Source organism: Culex quinquefasciatus, chromosome 2 (assembly GCF_015732765.1).
Source record: "Culex quinquefasciatus strain JHB chromosome 2, VPISU_Cqui_1.0_pri_paternal, whole genome shotgun sequence".
Taxonomy (NCBI): Eukaryota; Metazoa; Arthropoda; class Insecta; order Diptera; family Culicidae; genus Culex; species Culex quinquefasciatus.
The window spans coordinates 158042803-158067376 of NC_051862.1; the positions used below are offsets into that span (position 1 = coordinate 158042803).

Here is a 24574-nt window from a genome sequence, read left to right on the forward strand (position 1 = left end):
TATTATGAAAATCTGTGTCAAATGCATTTTATATTCAATAGGATTATAAATGTCTTAAATTACCTTTGCATTTTCAAATATGTCGAAATAGTGAAAGGAACCTTAAATTTTAAGTAAGTTACTAAAGTAGAATAATCAATTATTGAGTAAAGTTAATTTGAAAATTGTATAAAATATTTCAAAATTATTCAAGAGTTACAAAATAATTTTCAAATGAGTATGCTTGGGATTCCCGACTTTTCCCGATTTTTGGCGGATTTTGACGAATTCCCGACTTTCCCGTTTTCCCCACTTGAGTGGTCTCCCTGTAAAAACACTCATCATTTCGATTCAAATCACTAGAGTGCCCAGATCCTCAAGGAAGGTGGGGCAACAATATGAGCGTTTTGAAAATTTCGTCGTTTATGGACACCCCCTTGGCAATTTTAGAACAAATTTCTGAGGATGATGGGGCAACTGCCCCATGTTGCCCCACCCTGTGCACGCTAGTGATTCAAATAGAACAAAAAAAAATCAGTCGTAATTTTATCTTTAAACTCCACATAAATTTATGTATGACGTTTTGTTTACAAACATTGTTCAGGCAGGATTTTGGTGATTTTAAAATATTATGATACACATCAAGCAGAACAATGTAAATGGGCCAATGTCGAAGTGTAAACAAAGAGTCTTCCTACTCACGTCAGTTGATGTTTACATTAGTAACGAACTGGATAGACTGTTTGTTTACACTTCGAAATCAACCCAATAACTTTGTATTGCTTGATGTCATTAGATACATAGAAAAAAAATAATTTTGGAAGGTTGAAATTGTAGTTGGTTGAATAATACTTCTTTTTTGAGTAATATTATTTAAAAAATGTGTAAAAATTTGAACCTGATGCATGATCATCAGAAACTGAGTTATATTACACATTTTCTTGGCACAAAATTTGTCACCATTTCCTGGTGAATATTACCAACATTTTTTATGTGTAGGCTTGTCCAGGGACAGCAAAATTAGATTTGCTGAGCATTTAATAACACATCTAAGTATTTTTCCGTCCAAATTTAGTAGGTGCTTTACAGTGGAATCTACGCCTAGTCAAATATTCCCGCTAATTGTCCGGTAGAAACGCGCCAACTCATACACTGGAGATAACGGCGGTTTGTACGCTCTACTGGCGATGACAATTAGCTGTCGCGAAAATCATCAGGCCAGCACCTCAAATGCCACTCAAACAAAAATCGTCAACAAACGAAAGTCGCCCCAGACCAGTTGAGTCATCCGGAAAGTTAACGTCATGATTCGAATTCCCGGACGCTTCGAAACCCGGACACTTCATCTTGTTTTATCAATTATTTGGATATAAGTTCGCATTATGAATGTCAAAACTGTGTTATTTGATGAATTCCAACATCAACTTTCACTTAAAGTTTGTTTGAACGCTGTAATTAATGCCAAAACAATTAAATACAATAAAATTATAAGTTTACCAAAAATGTGAAACATTTCACTTGAAATATTTCATAGACGTTCGAAGCACCGGGAAGGCAAAGCAAAAATTTATGGTTTCGATTTCCTTAAATTCTAGCAAATTTTCATATAAAATATCGATTGTTTTGATGTTAACAGCTTATTTTAGACCTAAAGAATGCCATTCACTAACATTTCAGTCCAAATTTGTGCGATTCATAAGTAAAATCGAGTGTCCGGAATTCGAAGCAAAAGTGTCCGGGTTTCGAATCAGCTCTTATCAGTGTCCGGGATTTGAAGCACAACAAGTCATTTTTATTTTAAAATTCTGATGAAAAATTGTTAGAAAAGACATATTTTGCATGTATTTTCTTGAAACTGACTGTTTATACTACATCCTTATGATATTTCTACATTTCCAACTTATTACATGATTTTTTGCCAGCTTTAACAAAAATGATATGCTACTAAGTGTCCGGATTTCGAATCATGACGTTATTGCTTGTGCGCGTATATTTTTATTTTCAACCTGCGATCTCTGGACGGAGGCAAAAGGCACTCAAACCAAGACAGAGAAGCGAATACAATCGTCGTCTACTTGTAGTGCAGCATTGTTCGTATCGTGACTGCTAGTTGAACGGTGGTGACGGTTTAGTACCACTACTATTACTGGGAGCTGCTGCTAACTTTTTGCTGCTGCTGCTTCCCTTATTTCGTGACGTAAACACAACTCGAGAGAAGCTGCGTGCTGCTTCGTGGTCCAGATCTGATTCAGTGGTTTCAGTTGCATGCGTCACACTCATGATCAAGGCATGTTCTTTGCATTTTGTGATAGTTTTTTTTATTGTTAATCAAATAAATACAATGGAAAGCAACCTACAATTGTCATAATTTTGATTAAGAATTGAAAAGAAGATTTTTCAAGATAAGATATTAAGAGTTCAGATGTATTTGAGATCAAAGTGACGCGTTTAACATGTAAATATAAACAATAAACAGTTCTGTGAATTTGGTCGAATTTGTTTGCTGGAGTACTGAGGTACAATAAAAACTGTGAACAGTAAAATACTTTTCACCAAAGATTTATTAAAAAAAAAACTTCGTCGAAATACACAAGTTAATATTCTTCCACGGCATCTGTTGAAAACTGTTATTTCTACCACTCGAATCCGGTGCTCCTTTACCACTGAATTCCTCATTATTTCTAACTAAACAAAAGGGCTCATAAACATCATTCAAAACAACAATCCGGTGACAGCGCTTTAGTGCCTTTTCAGTTCTTTTTGAAATTGCATGTAGAAAGGGCCCATTATGAACAACAGTTGGAAAGTTAAAAGGGCCTAATAATGAGGTTATTTAAATTATGAGTTTTATTGCAAAAAATTAACGCCTAGATTTTTTAGTTTTTTTTTAAGGTCCTATAAACAAAATTTTCAATTTTTGCTTTTTGGGTATTCAAACCCTTGACCTAAGGCGATTTCAAAGACACCCAAGCAAAAATTAAAAATGTTGTTTATAGGACCTTTTCGAAAAAACAAACTCGAGACATGAATTAAAAAGCATTAAAACAAAGTTTAGGAGAATGATATGTTTATCGTATGATTAATAAAAATATCATCAGCTCAAACAGGTTGTCCACTTTCGCCAGCGATTTGAAATGTTTGGCTTGAATTTTAATGGAATTCAATGGTATTAACATTTCATTGAAAAAAAAAGCCAAAAGGGAAAGTAAAGATTTCCAGAGTTTTTTTTTTTATAAGGTTCTATAAACATATGAATTACAATAGTTTATTGGTCCTTTTCAAAAAAAAACTCTGGATTTGTACTTTTTTTGCATTGAATTGAGATTAATAAGATTGCCTGCTAGTCAATGAGTTTATTCATGGTTCTCAAGACATCGTAACAATGAATTAACCAAATGGTGATACTGCACCTTAAATATGAATTTATTATGTCAACACAGTGGTCGTTTCACCATCTCGACATGAAAAAAATCTCGGGTTAGTTTTCAAAAGGTCCTAAACAATCCTAAGGTCCTAACAAAGCCGTTTTTCGATCGATCATCGTTAAATTTACAAGTAATCAGCTTCAAAAATGATTTAAATTGTTCATCTATACGTTCTTTGATTGGTTTTTTTTAAGTTGCTAGTATAGAAAACACCCAAAAAGCGAAAAAAAAACTACAATTTGGTATATCAGACTTTTTAAAGAAAAGTCTGATATACCAAGACTTAGTAAGCTAGACATAACTATCGCCGGTTTGATATTTTTTTAGGATTACAGATATTTTTTACTAGCGTCTGCCAGATGTAAATTTACACATTATAAGAGGTAAAATTAAAGCTTTTTTTCTGACATAAAAGATGTACCCCTTTCTAGATGTAATTTTACCATGTTTTTTTTACTGTGTAGACTACGCTAATTTTTTTTTAGAATTTTAAAATCCAAGATGGCGGCCAGTGATGAAATGTTGAAAAATGCATTTCATTTTGTATTAGGCAATCAACAACTCAAATTTGACTAAAATGGGGTCGCAGAACTTGAATTTTATGTTTAAAACAAGAAAATGAAATAAAAACACGAAACAAAAAATTTGTTCGTGATTCGATTATCCGAATGGGACATACAAACCTTCGGATAATCGAGGCTTCGGATAATCGAAAAAAGTAGTTTATGCAACAAGTTGCAAAAAGAGGATTTTTTTTAGCACGAGTTGACATTTATCCAACGAGGTTCACCGAGTTTGCAACGAGGCCCATACAACGTTTTTTGTAATTCCGAAAAACACCCTTTGAACAGAATTATAGGACAAAATCTCTGCGATCAGCAGTCCCTGTTTATATAGCCATGTCAACCTGTCAAACAAAAGACTACATGAACCTCGTGACGAAAAAAAAGCATCATGAAAAAAGCGCCATGTACATTCGGCGAAGAAAAACGAATCATAACAAAGCGTCCCCCTCAATGACAGCAGGGTGATATAGACGTTGGTGTGTGTGTGTGTGTGTGTGTGTGCAACCAACCAAACGGGACCACGCGGTCACTTCTTACAAATTGAGTTGTTTCCATGTATTTTTAGATCTACATTCTATACATGCAAATAACTCGCATAGGCATTTGGAAGGTGTTATCGACTTATGTTATCAGCTTTATCGACAAGCCCCGCCCTGAAGAACGTTTGCACCAATCGGGTTCAAACGTTATTTAGAACTTCCGAACCCTTGTCAAATGGACAAGGACCCAGCGCGTATATAGTTGATAGTAACAGTATTCCTAATTCCATTCATAGCTCACCAAGCCGTGATGGCCTAGTGGTTAGCATTTTTGCTTACCAATCCAAAGGACGGGGGATCGAAAAGGGTGATATAGACGTTGGTGATTTCAAAAGAAGTTATGTTTGTTTTTCTCAAATAAAATTACGGAAATAATGTTTTATTGAATTTGGATGATCAAGTATAAATAAAAACAACGTTTTTCATCGTTTGTTATTATTAAAACATCTTATTTTGCTTTTATATTAAAATGGGAATTGAAAATGGATTCTCAACATTTAAATGCGTGCGCTTTTCTCAAAAAGGATGGTGTGTACATAATGCTTTTTGAAATGTTGGCATCGATTTGCCTGAAATTTTCAAATCGACATGGAAGAAATTTCGGGTTAGTTTTCAAAGGTCCTAAGCGCCAATTGTAAACAAGCCCGTTTTTCGATCGATTATCGCTACATTTACAAATAACCAACTTCAAAAATGGTTTGAGTTGCTCAGCCAGGCGATTTATCTGCGAACTCGTATAAATAAAAATTTAAAAAACTCGTATAAATAAAAATTAAAAATGACATTCACGATTCAATTCTTTGAAAAACCTCGTTTAACCGATCGAAACTTGAAAAAACACACAATTTTTCAGCAAAAATGGTCAAAACTAGACAAAAGAAAACACATTCCACTGATTATAAAACACCTCATTTATCCGTAAGAAAAAAAAGTCTTGCTTGTGCTTGAACAGCATCATACTTTGTAGATGTAAACAAAGTGGGATCAATCGAAAATCACGTTATGCATTTTCTCTTTTCATCACCCAGCATAATATGAAGATAAATAAGACATGAATGATATTTTTTATTGTATAGTTCTAACACTATCAGAAAATGAACTTGATCAAGCAAAATCTTCGAAGACATTAATTCAGTAACAACATTTCAAACGAACAACCTGCTACTCTGCCATTTCAAGAAAATCAACATCCAAAATTAAATCCATTTAAATCCTATTTTCAAAAAAAAATGGATGAGAACCATCAATGTTGTTGAAACCTAATAGAAAATAGCATTAATTTTATCATACAGAACAGTTTAACGGTACACATCAACCATCGCTTTTGCACCCAGATTTCTGTTACAGACATTTTAGTATCTTCAAAAATACGGGAACTATCGATATGATTTTTTATTCATCCCCTAAATTACAGTCTTCAAAGTTATTTACAATAAAGTTTGACCATTTTGACAATCAGATTCTTTCAGGATTGGGTCCGTAAGTTTGACAAATTTGGAATAAGAAGACAACAACTTCTTCGGTTGCTGTGCACCCTTAAAACTTAAAACAGGTTCTCAAAAAAGCATCCACATGGTTTATGGATGGTCCCTAATGTTTATTCCTTTTGTGTGTTGTTGAAACTACGTAAGTTTCAGAAATTTGAGATGTTAAAGGATGTTTTAAAAACAGTTTAATTCGCTTTTTTGGTAAAAACTCAGTTTGTTTACATCTAAGGGTATCGCCCTTTTGAAATGTTGTTACTGAATTATTTACACGTATTTTTGAAAATGTAGCAAATTAAAAGAATGTGTTTGTTTGTATTCAACAATAAAATTTTCATTTTCCGAATTATCATCGGTTATCGCCGATAAAATTATCGCATTTCTATAAATTCGCAATTCGCAATTTTCAGTGTAAGAACGGGCCTTGACCGATCTTATGCACCAGGTTCCCGACGAACACGCACTGCCCTTACACCTACATCTCACCCTTGCTCTGAGTCAGTACGAGCAGCACGCTAGAACACGCTTTGAGTGTTCGTGCCAGGCATGCACACCTTCTTTTCCGGTTACGCATTTTAACTCGGCCGGGGGTGGTACAATACGTAGGGTTTGATGTAAGTATAAGCGCCTAACCATTTATAGTGTGCCTATCAATTTTCAGTAAAGCAAAAAACTGTTTAATTTTTAGTTTGAATTCAAAAACTAATTGTTATTTTACTGTGTATTGTTTTCTCCTGAAATCTTTCCTAGTGTTGAGTTGTGTTTATCTGTTGCTATTTCTTTGTCGCGGTGTTTTGTTACAATTTTTGGTCCTAAGCATGTTATAAAAGTTTACCAAAAATACAATAGTAATATTTGTGTTAATCCTTTAACCATTCCATAAATTGAGTAAGGGCTCAAACCTCACTTGTTTAAAAAAAGGGTGAAGATTGAAAACAATAGACAGTAAAAGAGAATTTATTTTATAAAAATCAAGAATCAATAGTAAGAGAATGATGAGCGTATTTTAAAGAATAAAAATGAGAAGCTAGATGTATTAGATGTAAAATTAGACAATAGTTAATAAATAGAGATACAAAACAAGCTTAGATTATAGTAATGATAATTTATAGGACAGATAAAGAATTATTCAAATAAATAAATTCGCAATAAAATCAAAAAAGATTAGACAAATGATAAATAGACTTGATATTACTAGTACATTAAGGAAAAGTATATTTTTAGGAATTGAGAATCAGTAGAGCAAAATAAAAATAGGAGATAGGTGGTAGCTGAGAATGAAGAGAAGAGAAACCCCGTTCTGCGATGCTCAGGTACATCCACAGCAGTTGACTCAACATACTGCGAATCAAAACAATACCGTCTACAATCACAAATTACTTCCCTTTCCCACATTGTCGCGCCCCTTTCTTTTAGCCGTCTCGACTCTGACCCGCGGTGGTCAAAGGTTTACGATCCGTTTCCACAGGCCACCAGCTATGTCATCATGAAAACCAAGCCAACGTGGAGGTAAGAAAATAGGACACTCGCAAGGAACCAGAGCTATACTGTTCTGATCAAGATAATTCGGATGATCTAACAGAACTACGGATGTAGTTAGTTGCGCTCCTTCCAGGATGTTCCTTACGTGGACGTCAACCGAAGAGCACGCAACAAGGTCAATGCCATTGCATGCTCTTAGGTATCAATCCTTGGCCTGCAAAATTATCGCATTTCTATAAAGATAACGAAACTTCTTTTTTGTTATCTTCGGATGATAAAAATATCAGTGATAATTTTATCGTTTAACAACATTGATAAGTACAACCTTAAAGTGGAATACATTTTTGATATCGATTTGTTTATTGATAGGAATGCCTTGTGAATTAGAAAGTTAAGAAGTTAGGGGTAATGTAAAAGTATTTTTGAAAATATGCAATTGAGATATTGATAAATCTTTACACAATGTTTAAAATTGCGTTTGTTTCTTGAAAAGTCATTTAAAAACGTTCAAGAAATGAAATAAATAGCTAATATTTGTGCTTCAATGGTGAAATGCATGTTTCTAATCAAACCATCAATATAATCAAAAAGTGTGAAGTTACGAAACGCCACACGTAAATCCAACATTCATCATTAAAGAAACAATCAATCCAGGGTGGTTACAGCTTTCCCAAAATCAAATCCGCGAAAACCGCGCCGAGCTTTTTCAAATCCGCGAAATCCGCGCCATACATTTTTTCGCGAAATTTCAAAACAATTCAGTGTTTTTAAATACTAATTAGGTATAAGATTCAAAATCACTTTTATCAAACAAGTTTGCAAACGCATTTCTTTATTGTATGTTATTTTGTAAGAACTATTTGAAAAATTATAAATTATGTTTTACAAAGAGAAATTTGTGAAATAGATTTGGGGTTTACATATCAAATATCAAGAAATAAACATTGAATATATAAAATAAATATTTGGGTAAAACAAACATTTTTTTTAATTCTATTATATTTTATTTAAATTTATATTCTATCTTTCATTTAATTCGGTAGGTTGCCAGAAATGATTAGTTCCGAAGGTTAATTTTGCAGCAAAATGTGAAACGTGTTGTTGATATATTTTATATTTATTTTACATATTAGATTAACCAGCTCCCCATGGAAAAAATTATATCGCGAGTCATTTTTGCGCAAATAAAAGCAAATCATGTAAAAGCTTAAAAATCCGAACCTAACGAAAATAAAAAAACGCTAAACAGCGATGGCATTGTTAAGATTTCGAGTACAAATATTTTTCAACTTGTTAGGCCGATGCAAATATTTAAAAAAGTTTTTGTCCCTCGGCCCTGACCAAGGTCAAGGGGGGGGCAAAAAAATAAAAAAAAATATAAAAATTTAAATAACAAGCCATAGTCTTCACATTTAAATGAAAAAAGTGTTTTAAAATGCATTTTACACTAGTTCAGTTCAAGAGTTTTTTTTGAATAGGTCCTATAAACATATGAAAGACAAAAGCTCATTGGACCTTTTCAAAAAAAAACTCAAGAGTTGTTTTGCAATCATTAGTTTTCAAAAAATCTAAGATCTGACAAAAACAAAAATTGTATCGAAAAAAAAGATTTTGCATCGAAAATTTTCAAAAAATCTCAAGATTTTTTAATAAACCCAAACATGTTAAAAATAATTTTAAACGCAGGAGAATGTATTTTAATTTGATTTCAACTGGTTGCACTTGAATTTTCATTAAAATTTTGAAGTTTATTGTAAAAATATTTTTTTTGCCCCCTGATTTTTCGGGCCAATTTTGAAGGGGAGGGGGTGACAAAAACTATTAAAAATATTTGTTTGTCTTAACATTTATATTTGAAAAAAAATGTACTGGGTTAGTCAGTAATGCTTTTCCCAAAAAGTTTATTTGCCATAGTATTTTATGATTTACAGTTCAGACTCGATTATTCGAAGGTTTGTATGGGACTTCGGATAATCGAATCACGAACAAAAAAATAAAAAAAATATAAAAATTGAAATTACGATGCCTAGGTATCAACATTTGGATGAAAAAAGTGTTTTAAAATGCATTTTACAGGCATACAGTTGCTTTCCAATCATTAGTTTCAAAAATATCGAGATATTGACGGAATTTTTTTTTTCGCAAAAAAAAACTTTTCCCTGATTATTCAGGCCAACTTTGAAGGGGGGGAGGGATTCGATTATCCGAAGTTATATTTTCCGAGGCCTTCGGATAATCGAGTCTGGACTGTATACTAACAGTGATTCTTCAAAACTTCTGATTGAAAATGTGTAAAATAAATTGTCTACGTCAAATGTGTTTATACCATTGTATCTTCGCACTTAACTTATGAAAAACGAAAAATTAATTTGTTTCTTTGGGCATCTTGTTTTAACATTAAATACAATTAATTTAAAATGGAGTTTCAGAATATAAAACGTTACAATTTAGGTGAAATTTCATCGGATAAAAGATTTCTTGAATATTACCTATTGCTATTGAAACAATGTTTTGAACTTAAACAACTACATTTGTTCTCATGAAAACGCATAGAAACATGCATGTATTGAAATTAAAAAAAAATGTCACAAAGAATTCGAAAATGTCTTGGAAAATTTAGTCTTTCTGATTCAATCTGATTTTAATTTCAAATATAAATTATAATCCTTTTTATTTAATTCAAATAAGCTGTGAAAGACTTGACTTCTATTTAACAATTTTATCAAATTAAAATAATTTCTATTTATAACATATTTTTTCTAAAATAAATTACTAATCGTAAACCATTTTATGGCTGGAATCAGAGTGAGGTTATTTTTAATAACTATTTTTGAATAATAAATACACTCCATTATGTCTAAAATGAAAATAAAACTTTCACGATCGCTTCAGAAAATAAACTAACATGTCAGTTTTGTCTCACGACTGTGGGCGATATTAAGACAACAAAAAATCATTCTACAGGTATTCAAAAGACCTTTAATTTTGTATCACATGATTTATGGTCGAATACTATTATCCAAAAAACTATCCGATCCGTTACATTTTTATTCTTAATTCTATTTTGGGTTCCTCAAATATTTTTATCCAAATAAGTTCTGATACGATTTTCGTACATCTCTTTTGATTTGGTTAGATTAAATCAAAAGTTTAATCAGATCAAACTTTGTTGATTCTATTTTTTTTTTCAACATTGCGATTAATGACCAGCCTTTAGCAAAATTAAAAAAAGGCTTAGAATTTTGTTTTTGATTTTTCTGTTATTGTTCTTTTTTGCTTTTTACCATTTTTTTTAACATAGCTTGAGCGAACAAGATTGAGTCGAATAAGGTACACTAGAAATTTAAAATGTATTATTCTGATCATTTTTCATAAACATTGATTATGTTTTCAAATAACATTATTGTAGCTATGAAACGAATCTAACAATTATTGAATAACATATTGACAAAAAATCTTGCAAAATTTTCAATATTGATATTTGAAATAGTCAAAAATACTCAATTTCTAATCAAGACATGATCAGGCACTTTATACGAATTAAATTAAACAAAAAAATGTATTGAATAAAAAAATATTTTTCAGTTTTGTAAATCCGCGAAATCCGCGCCATCGCTGACTAAATCCGCGCCAAATCCGCGAAAATCACGAAATTCGCGAAATCCGCGAAAATCGCGAAAGTTTAACCACCCTGTCAATCACGCAATTCCCCCTTCCTATTGTGTGCAGGTGGAGGGAGGAAACCTTATCCCTGTCCCCAAAGTTCAGGAACAGGGACCTTTTCCTTGCTGTCGCCAACGTCAACAACCTTGCTCTTCAAAGCTTCGAAAGATTGTTATCGATGTCGGGTCCCCTTCCTTGCCAATAATGACTGTTTTAGGTGGGGAATTGGGGGGAGGTGGACTGGCTCAGCGCAAACAGGTAGGTACCCATGGAAATGCGTCCCCCTCTCGTTCCAAATATTGACCCTAATTCAAATTAGAAGCTTTATTTTCCCACTTTCTCCCTTTTTTTCTGGGGTGACGATTGTAGCAGAAGAGTCAGAAAATAGTCACACTTACCATAATTTGCCGCCGCCGCCAGAAAGTCAGAACGCGCTCACGAGTTTCGTGCGTGCGTGCGTGCGTTTTCTGTGATTGTGTGCGTTTGGTTCTATTTCCCTCGAAAACAGGCTGCTCCAAATTTGCTTTACATTCCTTATTTTTAGCCTGGTGATGATGCTGTTGCTGCTGATGCGAGAACCGACCCTTTGCGGCCTCCTTGGTCAGCAGGCTAGAGAGAGTAGGTTCAGCTCGCGGGGTTTTTTGGACTTATTTTCTTTTTGTTTTCCTTAGCGCAGAGAGACCACAACACGGGCCACGACACGACACTAACGACACACACACACAGACAATCACTCCCGCCGGAGAGGGGACAAAAATATCCAGAAAAAGAAACCTGAACCTCTTGGTCTTCCACACACACAGACGAATGAAAACGACGTCGTCGTCGCGTTTGTTGCACTTTTCTTCAACTCTCGGGAACCCAATTTTTCCAGCGAGGCCGATTCACACCTTCACGGGGACAGACACAAACGGATTTGCAACGCAATTTCCTCCCGCCCGCGATTATTCTTCCTTATTTAGCCAAGGCAGAAACTCTTCACTGCAGCAAATCACTTCCTCCTTCTGACTTCTGCCGCCCCACCTCCTCCGCAGTGAGTAATTCTCTTCCTTGTTCCTCTAGCGACGACGGAACTATTTTGATCCGTTACCCACTTCCGGTTCTTGCAACCTGTCACCCTCCGCACAACGGATCCTGCAAAAACAATCAGAAACAAAATCAACCCAAATAAAAATCCGCGATTCTCACAAAGTCTTTTTCCTCACTCACTGTTTGACACTGACACTTTTCCTCTGACAGAATGGACGAGAAGGTATTAACAAACACACACCACCACTGCGCGCAAAAAAAGAGACCCCGATTCTACACGCCCCGTACTAACTCGCGGCCGCACACCGACTAAACCTGGGCCCGAGACTGTGACTAAACTACTCGAAAGCACCGCGCGAGACTTGAGTTTGCCAACATCGAAAAAGCGCACCACCACCTCTCTGCAGTGCGCGAATTTATTTATTTTTTTCAACTCGCGGAATGACAAATGCTACTAACGCAAGTTTTGAAAAGAGGTGAATGAAAAAAAATGTGTTTAAAATAATCTCAAAAAAAAATTGTGATAAATTTAAAATTTCCTTTGGAATTTTCACTAAAAATAATTTGAAAAATATTTAATTTAAAAACACAACTCAGCCACTTGCGCCCTTTTCAACTGTTTCGGTTGACTTGTTTTGCGCGTGTTGAATGTGTTGACGTTTCAAATCAGAGGCGACGCTTTACCGCAGTGGAGCACCCGCAGTCGAGCAGTTTTTGACAGTTCGCTCCATAAGAAATACATTGTAGAAAAAAGCAAAAACTGCTCGAATGGAAGTGCTCCGTTTTGGAAGCGCCGCGTTTCGAGCAGTTTTACACGGTGGGAAAAATGAGGAAAAAAAATCTTATTTTTCTTTTCACTATTAACATCAAATTCAAGTTCTTCGACATCATGATGGAAGTGATTTTAAAAGCAGGGAAATGCATTTTAAATTGATTTCAGCTGATTCCACTATAAATTTTATTGAAATTATCAGGGCTGTGGAGTCGGAGCCGGAGTCGGTGGAGTCGGGTCTTTTTGGGGACCTGGAGTCGGAGTCGGAGTCGGAGTCGTCAAAACTCGAACAGCTGGAGTCGGAGTCGGAGCCGGAGTCGGCTAAATTTTAAGAGCTGGAGTCGGAGTCGGAGCCGAAGATTTCTGACAACCCGGAGTCGGAGTCGGAGCCGGAGTTATCTTAAATTTAACAAAAAATATGTTTTTTTATTATTCAGTATTTCCTATATAACAGCTTGATTTACAAAACTTCTTATGTTTTTAATTGTTTTTTACGTCGCATGCAATGCGTCGCCATTTTTTCATTTTTTTTTTAAGAGATTTATAAGATGCCATTATGTTTTTGAAGCTTTTTATTGTTTATTGGAAAGCTCTAATTGTGTTATTTCGAAATAACTATAATCACTATAATCACTAAATGATAACCTCTTACCCAAATATGTAGTATCATAATTAAAAAATATATTAAAAAATATTGGTTATGTAGTCAGACATTTCTAATTGATTCTTGACTGCTTCCTTTTGCCTATATTTATGCCAAATTTCATCCAGTTCTTTCTGAAAAAGAACACACACAGTCATCGTTTACCCCGATAACGAATGTCTTGGAGGTTTTAAATTAAATCATTTTTAAGGAAAAAAAAATTACGAGGTACATAAAAAGATTACAAATCTCGTCTACAACTTTGTAGAACATTGTTACACTCTTAAAAATAACCCTGCAAAATTAGAAAAAACACGAAATTTTAAAATGAAAAATTTTGTTCTGAATGAAAAAATGACCCTTCTGGGTCAATGTAGATTCAAAAAGTACATTAAATTTCCCATCAAATGACATGTTCCAAAATTTTTTACAGTCGAGTAACGGAAAATGGGAGAATTTTTAAAACTTTTCTGGTGTTTTTTTCGATGAAAAATACGTTTTTTCGGAATTCTAAGTACGCCATCAAATCGGGCGTCTAATTTTACATAAAAGTCCCTTTGACACCAAATTTCTATCTCATCACCATTTCAGGCTGCAAATTATTGAAAAACACCTCTTTTTCGCATGTTCAAAAATGGAAGGGGTCGTACCGCCCCTCCGTCACGAGATATCAAAAAACGGACCTCGGATTCGTGATCAGGGACAAAAGTTACCCCTTAGGCATAGTTTCACGCAAATCAAAGAGGGGTCGGGACAACTGCTGTGTGAGTTGGCGGAGAATTACCCAAAAACGAAATCAAAATATTATCAACCCGTAAGAATTTTCTCATACTGTTTGTCCCACGCCAATATAACGGAAGGTTATTATCATTGCAAAACAATGTACCTTAACAAAATGAAATACTTGTGACCTAGAAAATATTTTACTTGTGGATATTTGTTTTTATTATTTTTCAAGTTTTTTCATATATTTTGATGGAGGCGCAAGATCATTCAAAAATTACTATTTAATATTTAAATTTATTAGCTTTGAAAAAAAAAATATTTTCAAATTTGAGGTTAAGTAAATAAATCCAAATTTACTTACAAAACTGTTCTTCTCAAAATGCCTCTAAAACTGAAAATATTTTTTGATTTCTGTTTCCATAACGTATAAAACTTGTAACCTAGAAACTTTTTTTCCGTTTATTTTCTTTACTTTACTTTTACTTAACTTATTTTTCTTAAATCTTTAAATAATCCTTTTATCAATGTTTTAAAAATAATTAACTAATAACAGTTAACTAACTTTTGAAACATTTAACAATATGTGGAGTCGGAGTCGGAGTCGGAGCCAACCATTTGTTGAAAGCTGGAGTCGGAGTCGAAGTCGGAGTCGGCTAGAGTTTGTAGGCCGGAGTCGGAGTCGGAGTCGGAGCCAACCATTTGTTGAAAGCCGGAGCCGGAGTCGGAGTCGGAGTCGGCTAATCTGAGAAAGCCGGAGTCGGAGTCGGAGTCAGAGTCGTTTGAAATATGACCCGACTCCGCAGCCCTGGAAATTATGATGTTTTTTGAAAAAAAATTGCCCTCTGATTTACGTAGCCATTTTTGGGGTGACGAAAACTTTTAAAAATATTTGTAATCGCCTTAGCAAACACGTTTCAACTGTCGCTTGAGCAAAAGGGATACACTCAAACCCCGATGGTTTGACACCAACTGTTGTCAAACGAACGGGGTCACTTTTTAGTTTGACACCCCTTTTACACGGAGTTCACACACACTACTGAACGTTTGTTTTGATAGTGTGCGTGAGCGCCGTGTAAAAAGTGACAGTTCGTCACTTTTTAGTTTGACTTTGACCAACCAACGGGGTACAAACTAAAAAAGGGTCAAACGAAAAAGTGACCAACCACCGGGGGTTGAGTGTATACTGTTTGTTTACCATGAAAGTTTCACCCTATTAAAAAGTTGATACGGATTTTCACAATAATTTCGTCACCACCAATTTGTGTCGCCACGGGAGTTTTTTTTAGTTTTTAGTTTTTAGTTTTTAGTTTTTAGTTTTTAGTTTTTAGTTTTTAGTTTTTAGTTTTTAGTTTTTAGTTTTTAGTTTTTAGTTTTTAGTTTTTAGTTTTTAGTTTTTAGTTTTTAGTTTTTAGTTTTTAGTTTTTAGTTTTTAGTTTTTAGTTTTTAGTTTTTAGTTTTTAGTTTTTAGTTTTTAGTTTTTAGTTTTTAGTTTTTAGTTTTTAGTTTTTAGTTTTTAGTTTTTAGTTTTTAGTTTTTAGTTTTTAGTTTTAGTTTTTAGTTTTAGTTTTTAGTTTTTAGTTTTTAGTTTTAGTTTTTAGTTTTTAGTTTTTAGTTTTTAGTTTTTAGTTTTAGTTTTTAGTTTTTAGTTTTTAGTTTTTAGTTTTTAGTTTTAGTTTTTAGTTTTTAGTTTTTAGTTTTTAGTTTTTAGTTTTAGTTTTTAGTTTTAGTTTTTAGTTTTTAGTTTTAGTTTTTAGTTTTAGTTTTTAGTTTTTAGTTTTTAGTTTTTAGTTTTAGTTTTTAGTTTTTAGTTTTTAGTTTTTAGTTTTAGTTTTTAGTTTTTAGTTTTTAGTTTTTAGTTTTTAGTTTTTAGTTTTTAGTTTTTAGTTTTTAGTTTTTAGTTTTTAGTTTTTAGTTTTTAGTTTTTAGTTTTTAGTTTTTAGTTTTTAGTTTTTAGTTTTTAGTTTTTAGTTTTCAGTTTTTAGTTTTTAGTTTTTAGTTTTTAGTTTTTAGTTTTTAGTTTTTAGTTTTTAGTTTTTAGTTTTTAGTTTTTAGTTTTTAGTTTTTAATTTTTAGTTTTTAGTTTTTAGTTTTTAGTTTTTAGTTTTTATAATAGTTTTTAGATATTCGTCATTTTTGAGTTCATAGTTTTTCACTGCCCATGGGCCTGTAAAAATTTTACTCGAGAAAAAACTAGTCAATAATGTAATACCCCGTTCGCACGGGCGAGTTATAACCGGTTATAAGACCAAAAGTGGTTATAACTCTTAAAACCGGCTATAACTCGGGTTTTGCCCATACAACGAGCTGTCAGATTAAAACTGGTTTTAAAAGTTATAACCAGGTTATAACTGCTCGAATAGGGAACTCGAGTACTCGAAAACTCATAGTAGCCTTTGGAAATATTTGCAAAAAAATCCGATATTGACAGGAAACAAACAAAAAAAAATCGTGACGGCTGTTTCAGTTATTATTGTTAAAATTGTTCAATGAACCGGCCCTTCCCAACTTCACGGAACGCACGGATCACAGCGAAAACCAACCGGTGCATCGAGTGACAGGTTCTAGGACAAGAAGAACTCCCGGAATCTACTCTGGCTGAAGAGTCCCACAACTAAAAGTTGTCTCGATCGCTGAATCTGGCGACACATTGAGGTGAGTGCGATTTGATTTTTTTGGGAACTTCCCATTTGCCTTCTCGTCTTGCAGTCGTGAAAAGATCGCATTCCACCAAACCCAGATGCTGATTGATGTGATGAGAGTCACTAGATTGGAGAGCACCTATCGGAAACCTCAAAAGGATCATGCACGTCCTCCATCGCAACATTTACAACCTTATGGCTGTCCAGGAGCGTACCGGTATGATCCGCTGTTTAACTGGCCCCTGCTGGACGCAAACAAAACCCGTCACTTGCTAAACGCCACCGACGCGGACGCTCAAGGACATGGAAGAAAGGCTCGACCAACTGATCGTCAACGCGCGAAATCTCCAGCTGAACAAAGTAAATACGAAGGCCATAGCAGCAGGGATGGCGGCCGCAGCCACAGAATGTGAGGCTGATGCTGCACGAGAGATCGACCAGGACGGACGGCGCCACCAAGACGGTGAAAGAGAGGGTCAAGGGGTGGTAGAATCGGTCACAACCGACCGAACTACGGAACCGGCGAATTTTAGTTCGTCGTCTGAGCAAAGTACCAAAGAAGAACAAAAGACGACAACAGAGAAAATTATCAGTATGTTGGGCAAATACCCACAAGGGACCATCCACAAACCACGTGGACACTTTTTTGTAATCTTTTTTGTATGGAGCGTAGACAATCCGAACGCTTCGCGACGGCCGTCACAAGTGAAGAGTGGTCATCGACCGCCACGTGGGCGTGGATGGCGATCGCGGCTTGTCCCGCGTGTCGATGTTGAAGACCCACGAAAACGGAGTGTCTGAGAGTTTTTCAAAGGCCCTTGCTGATTGTCGATCGTGGTTGTTGTTCGTCCCCCACGTAGTCGTAGCTGGCGTGAGCCACAAGGTAGATTGTCGCATGGTAAAACACCTGATAGGTTCCAGCAGGATATTGATGGCACAGCGGAGTTCTGGTCACACGATAAAATGGCATACACGTGTAAGTCGAGCTTGAGATAGATGGATGATGTCAGATGAATCGTACCGTAATCGTAATCGTGACGATCGCGATCGCTGCTTGCAAGCAGCGGTTCCCCAAGATTTCACAGCCACCGGTGGTTTCCTTTTGCTCGGGGTTTTGGCGCGCTCCTACGGGGTGAAAACTAGCAGACGTGAAGTACGTACCCCTGTGGAATGACCGTAAATTACTTTTGTCGGGCAGGCGACCAGCCAAAGCTAAAATTCCCCTGCAGGAGTCTTTAGCTCGAAAATCGTGGCTGTTGTTTCCTACGGGCTTGTCGACGTTCTCGCATACACCACGAGGTCAGTGACCAGTTGCTGTCCGACACTCCGGATGATCGCGTGCTCCGGTAACTAATATTGATAAATATAATTGAAAGAAAATATGGGCGGAATCCCTCAGGGTAATCAACGAGCAGAGATATCTACCGTAATCTTGTCGGGATTCTGACCACCCTTGGCATCACAGGCCCAAACGAGTGCCTGTCTGCTATGGTATCCAAAATCTAATGGGCACATGATTGGCCAAATTAACTGTGACGGTGTCGAGAGTCGTCGTAACCCCTGCCAAAGCGAGACAACGATCATCGATGATGACCATCATCAATACTTCGCCAAAATCACCTGTATCACGACCGTTTATCTTCACACTACTTCGTACCACCCTCAATCAAACGCTGAAGAACGTGTGCTGTCCATCGTTCGCAACGACGGGCCAGGAGAATCTTCACGTTAGTGCCTATGACAATCGTCGATCCGGGAAAGTGGACGCATAGCAAGTATATACTTATCGCCCGAAGGGAGTTTTCCCTTGGAAATGTGCGTTTCGTCCTCCAAGACCAAAGTCAACACTGCAATAGAGAGAACATGGGCGCATCAAGGCCGGGAGCAATGTTGACCCAAGCGAGTGGCTAATTTCCAAAATGTTCGGGATGAAATAACTGTATCGGATGTGTATCAGAATTAAAACTAAAGTGGGAGGGGAGAGGGAGGGTTAGGGACGGGGGAAGTAGGGAAAGGAAATGTTTAATCGACTTAATCGACGCCCTTTTACGTTAGTGCTGATCTCTTGACGCGACTCGGTCGGCCATTGCCGAAAGCGAGTTGAACGATTTACTTGATCTACTTCCAGACACAGATGTGTCGCATACTGATCAATACGCGGGTGTGAACTTTTCCTGCTCCAGCTTGAACACCTGGATATACAGGTGATCTTTCAGAAAGTCTTCTATCTTGAGGCCAAGCATGTAATTAGGACTCGTCCAACACTCCGCGATACCCAGGAATAAAGATTCTCCTCCTTCGTGGGTTAGCAGCCCACGGGCAACCTAGAAACTTCAAGTCAGACCTCAGCATCTAGGCGCGACCTTGGAGAACTCCGAAGAGGTAGTTTTCCGGAAGCAGCTTTATAGATGCCAGAAAAGAGTTCCTCCAAAAAAACAATGGCAGGAACCTGTCTAGCAAAGAGAAGCCTTCCTAGAATTGAATTTCTCGTTACTTTTAAAAAGGGTTGGACCGAAAGCTGAATTACCATTTTGCTGATTGCTGTTTGGAAAAGATCGCCTCAGTTCCGTCACGTTATCTAGGGATTTGATAGCATGTTCGGTAGGTAGGCGATGCTTTCCATAAGGCAGCGGAACGCTTTGAGAGACCACCAATCCACCAGATCGTCCAGCTTCGAGTGATATTCCAGTTGGTTTCAGCGGTGACCAACTTGAAATCAGCAGACCACCTTCAACCGGCCTACACTCAAAAATGAATTCTGTAAAATAAACCTATTCTAAACAAATCGAACTTATGAAGATTTAATTTAAAATACCTGCTGTGAGTACTTGTCCACACCTGCCATCCTGCCCAAATACGGAAGCGAAAACTGCCCAAAAAAGCCCGGCCCTTACCGAAAAGACAGCCCAACAAAATCAAAATCCGTATCGACCGTAAAAATGAAAATAAATGACAACACTTAAATAATCACAGATTGCTATGATCTGTCAAAATGGTTAAAACCGTTATAACCTCACGTGCCCGTGCGAACGGGTTGGTTTTAACTTGGTTATAACTTAAAACCATTTCGTTAAAACCGGCTATAACTCGCCCGTGCGAACGGGGTATAACCCAAGTTTGGGTAGTTCAAATCAAGTGTGCTCACAAACTACTCGAATCGAGCAGCTCTTCTCGTCATATTCGGACGGCCCCTTCTGGTAGAATAAAACAGCCGTAAAGTTTGACAGTTCTCTCGGTAAACAATAAAGTTTGTTGCTGTTTGATCCGCGTTCTGTCCCAAAATTTTTGATTCCTTCCGTTTTTGGTCCGTATTTCGCAATAAGTTTCGTGATCGTGCGTAATAACTTATTTTGCTTCTCGCGCTGATAACAAAGTTCATCTCCCGGGTGGATGATAGTGACGACCTGTGCTTGAGAGTGCGCGCGCGGATAATGAAAAGAATGTCTTCGTCGGCGACGCCAGAAGAGTATCAGGACGCGATGGCCAAGGTCACGCTGGTGGAGCGCAATCCGTGCCCAAACGGAACTCAGATCGTGTCGATGTACCGGAGTGGCCGTCGCGAGGCCGAGGACATTGTGCAGTTGGCGAAGGACATTCAGTCGGCGGACATTCAGGTGGAGAACAATGCCTGCGCGAAGCTGTTGGTGATCGCCGAGCAGGTTAAATTCCTTCAGGAGCAGGCTCGGAAGATTCTGGAAGAGACGCAAGCGGCCCAGGAGCTGCACCATGCGGCGTGCAACTTTAAGAAGATCCCGGGCCACATCTATCACCTGTACCGGCGGGACAGCGGCCAGACGTACTTCAGTATGCTCTCGCCGGAGGAGTGGGGCAGCAATTCGACGACACAAATTTATGTCGGCAGTTACAGGCTGGAGCACGACCTTACCTGGACGCCCATTGAACGATTACAGCAGGTAAGCGACAGTTTGCAGTGGGCTCGCCAGCTGCTGGAAAGTTCCGCCTCGAAGCGGGCCAATCTGCTTTCGTTGGACAAGGTGAGCGCCGCCGATGAGAAGATGGAAAGCTAGATGGTAGTAATTGCTAGCATAATGTACTATAATAAATCAAACTATTTTGCACTACTCAATGCGAGGCGGAAGGCTTTTATAGAGCTTAAAAGAAAATCCTTTTCAGTTCAGTGTGTTTGAAATTTCGGCTATCATGCCAAAATCAAATATTGATGGGATGTATTCTCCAACTGAATCAAATCCAGTTCCAGTCCAGACTCTATTATCCAAAGGTTTATATTTGAATTCTGCGACCCTATTTTAGTGAAAATTGTTTAGTTAATTGCCTATTAAATCACAAAATGATTTTTTTAAATAAAATTTTTTTCCTCGCTATTCTGGCTGCCACCCCTAGATTTAAAAATTCTACATCAATCTAGCGTAGTTTAAGGGTACGATCGAGGTCATACTTTAAAAAAATTGGCAAAATTTTATTCATTTTTCATAATTTTAATTTGGTTGAAACTTTGTGGAGTGCTTTCTTATCAAAAATATTTAAAAAAAATTATATCGAAAAAATATCTTGCGAGGGAATTTTTTTTAAACAATTTAGTGACTTCGGCAAAGGAAAAAAATCAAAAGAAACATTTTTTTTAATGTTCACCTATTTGAATAGACTTTCTAGGAAAAAAATCTCGTATGTTTGGCACGTTAAGCCCTTGCTCCTAACTCCATCCAATTTGCTGATTTTCACTATTTCAACAACTTAGTTTGTAAAACTGCTTGTAAAGAGCTGAGCAATTCACTACGAAATCGGCCGATTTCGACGATTTTTATTTTTTTGTATTTTTCTATGCGTGACTCAAACTTTGTGGAGGCCTTTCCTATGACCACAGAAGCCATTTTGTGTCATTGGTTGACCCATAAATGTCTCCAAACTATTTTGGCAGCTGTCCATACAAAAATGGTACGTAAATATTCGAAAGTCTGTAACTTTTGAAGGAACTTTTTGATGTATTTGGTGTCTTCGGCAAAGTTGTTTGTATTGATTCAGAAAATTGGTACACGGAAAACAATCTTGCCGATTTTTGAATTATCTTTTTTCACAAAAACTCAATTTCCCAAAATTTGTTTTTTTTTTATTTTTTTAATATCTACAGTTTTTTTGAAGAGGTCCTATAAATATATGAAACACAATTGCTATGGTCAAATGTGTCGTCTAGTTGGTCTAGTTATGATTTTTAGTGATTATTGGAAAAAATCGAAATTTCATACACAAAATTTGTTTGACCTATTTTTTAAGAAAATTAGAATTGCAATCGAAAAGTTCTTTTCCGATTTTTGAAAATAGTGAGCATGAGTGAATTTCTGAAAATATTTTTTTGGGGCCCCTCGTGGACAATTTCCATACAAAACATTTTTTTTTTTTGCATGGAGTTTGGACAATTCGACAATTTGAGTTTTCTGAAAAAATACACAACACGCTGCTTCTATGAGATTTTTTGATTTTCAAATTTATAAGTGAGTCACCTTCAAATTTGAAGGTGAGTCCACGGTTTTTTTTCGTTTATTTTTTTTTATAGTTACAGCTTGAGATGTTGAATGACTGGTAATAAATTACTACCCAATTCTTACAACAAATTTTTGCAAACTTTTTTTTTACATTTTCTTTATTTTCCTAATTTCAGATTTTTAGGATGTTCTAATCGTCCAAAAGGCTTTTAACAAACACTCAAACCATCTTTCCTAGATATTTAGAGAAGCTCATAAATTACAATGTTTTTTATATGTTTTGAGCACGTGCACATCCTTATCGATTGTCTGAAGCAGTTGTTTTTAAACTAATTTCCGTAAATCAATAGGAATCAATACACAAAAAAATGAATAAAACTACCAAGGTTGTTAACGATAAAATTATCGAGGCTCCATAACGATAATTCTATCGTTATCGTCGGGACGAAAATACTCAAAAAACATTTTTTCAAAAATGTTCAAATTTTCAAAATTTTGATTTTGGGCATCAAACGAGAGAAATTGGATAGGCATTTTTAGTTTATTACAGTTTTTTTTTTGTTGAAACACTTAAATTTTCACAAAATACTGTATTACTGCATTTTTCGAAAAAACTAAAATTTTAAAATTTTGCAATGGAAGCGAAATTTTAAATATATTTTTAACTTTATTTTTTTAGTTGATCACTAAATTTTTTACAAATAATGGTAATTTTTTGAAAATATATAAATGTCTATAATCTGCAATATGAGTGGCATACGAAGCAAAATGTTATATGAAGCAATTTGAAAACAAATTTATGTTTGAAGCATGTTAATTTGGCTTCGTTTAAAACCCAACATGAAATTTGAAAAATTTGAAATTTAGGTATAATATTTTTAAAATATGTTATTTTGTGAATATTTTAGTATTTAAAAAAAAAAACATTAATATGGTGAAAAAGCATGCAAAATTTTGTTTCGTTTGAGATCCATATTGCAAATTTAGAAAATTCGAGTAGTTTCAAAAAAATTCTAATAAAGTGAAAAGCATACACAATTCCGCTTCATTTGATACCAATATTGAAAATTTGAGTATTTTCGAAAAATACGCTATTTTGTGAACAATTTTGAGTATTTATTCTTTTCATAAATATATTTTTGGTGAAAGCATTGAACATTTAAAATGATTTGATTGAATTAAGTCGATTTTAGAAAGATTTTAAAAATAAGTTATCGTTTATTATCGGTGATATGGTTATCGCCGATAGAATTATCGGATAACCATTGTCGTGATTATTGGTCGATAATATTATCGACGATATTTTTATCGATCTATTCCCTATGTGAAAAGAAGTCATTTTGCATTAATATTTTATTTCATACAAGTCTCCATGATTTTTTTAAATGTTCGTGATTCTGTATCTTGAGAAGGAATTTCCTGATCGATGTGGTTGTTGTTGTTGTTAATTCTAGATTAAATTTTCAAAACAACCTATCCCTCATGAGTTTCCTATGCAGATAGGACCTTTTGAAAATTTAATCGAGAATTCATTTATTTCTGACAGATTTAACCTTCTTGGTCATTCGCTGTCCTGATCGATGTGGTGTCTTCGCCAAAGTTGAAGTTTAAGATGTGGACATTTTGGAAAAAAGAAAACGGAAAAAATGTGAGTATTTTTTATTCGTTTTTATGACAAAATTGGGTCCTAAAATGAAGCTTAAATTTCCGATATTGTTGTTCACAACAATAAAGCTTATTTTTCTGAGTACAAATACGCAATGGATCAAAAATGGATTTTTCAAATCAATTTTAAAAAATTAACCTCGCGGCTCTTCTTGACAGAAAAGCTCCTACTTGACAGCTTGTTCCAAGGAAATCATAGTTGATCCATCGAGAATTTGTTGTCTTGTCAATTTATTTTTTACATTAAAATGAAGAGAAGTAATCAGAAATGGTTTTTAATCGTGTTTTTTACCGTTGTACATTACATTTGATGTAGGGCTTTAGGACCCAATTATGAGTTCCCAAACTGCATATTTTTATTTTGGATTTTTTTTTATAGTGAATGATGGTGTAAAAAATAAAAAGTTAAATAAAATAATCAGATTTTTTCCGTGTCCCTTTTTCCGAAAATTCCTAATCAAGTTTGTCGAAGAAACCACATAGATCAGAAGATTCCTTTTCAA

The 24574-nt window shown here is 35.5% G+C and overlaps 1 protein-coding gene across 1 annotated transcript; it reads left to right on the forward strand.

Moving 5' to 3' along the window:
• Positions 1-20179: 20179 nt before the first annotated feature.
• On the forward strand, positions 20180-21034 carry LOC6041480 (uncharacterized protein C1orf50 homolog). The gene has a single exon (XM_001850680.2). The coding sequence runs from the start codon at positions 20379-20381 to the stop codon at positions 20973-20975; it is 597 nt and encodes a 198-aa protein (XP_001850732.2). The 5' UTR covers positions 20180-20378; the 3' UTR covers positions 20976-21034.
• Positions 21035-24574: the final 3540 nt, after the last annotated feature.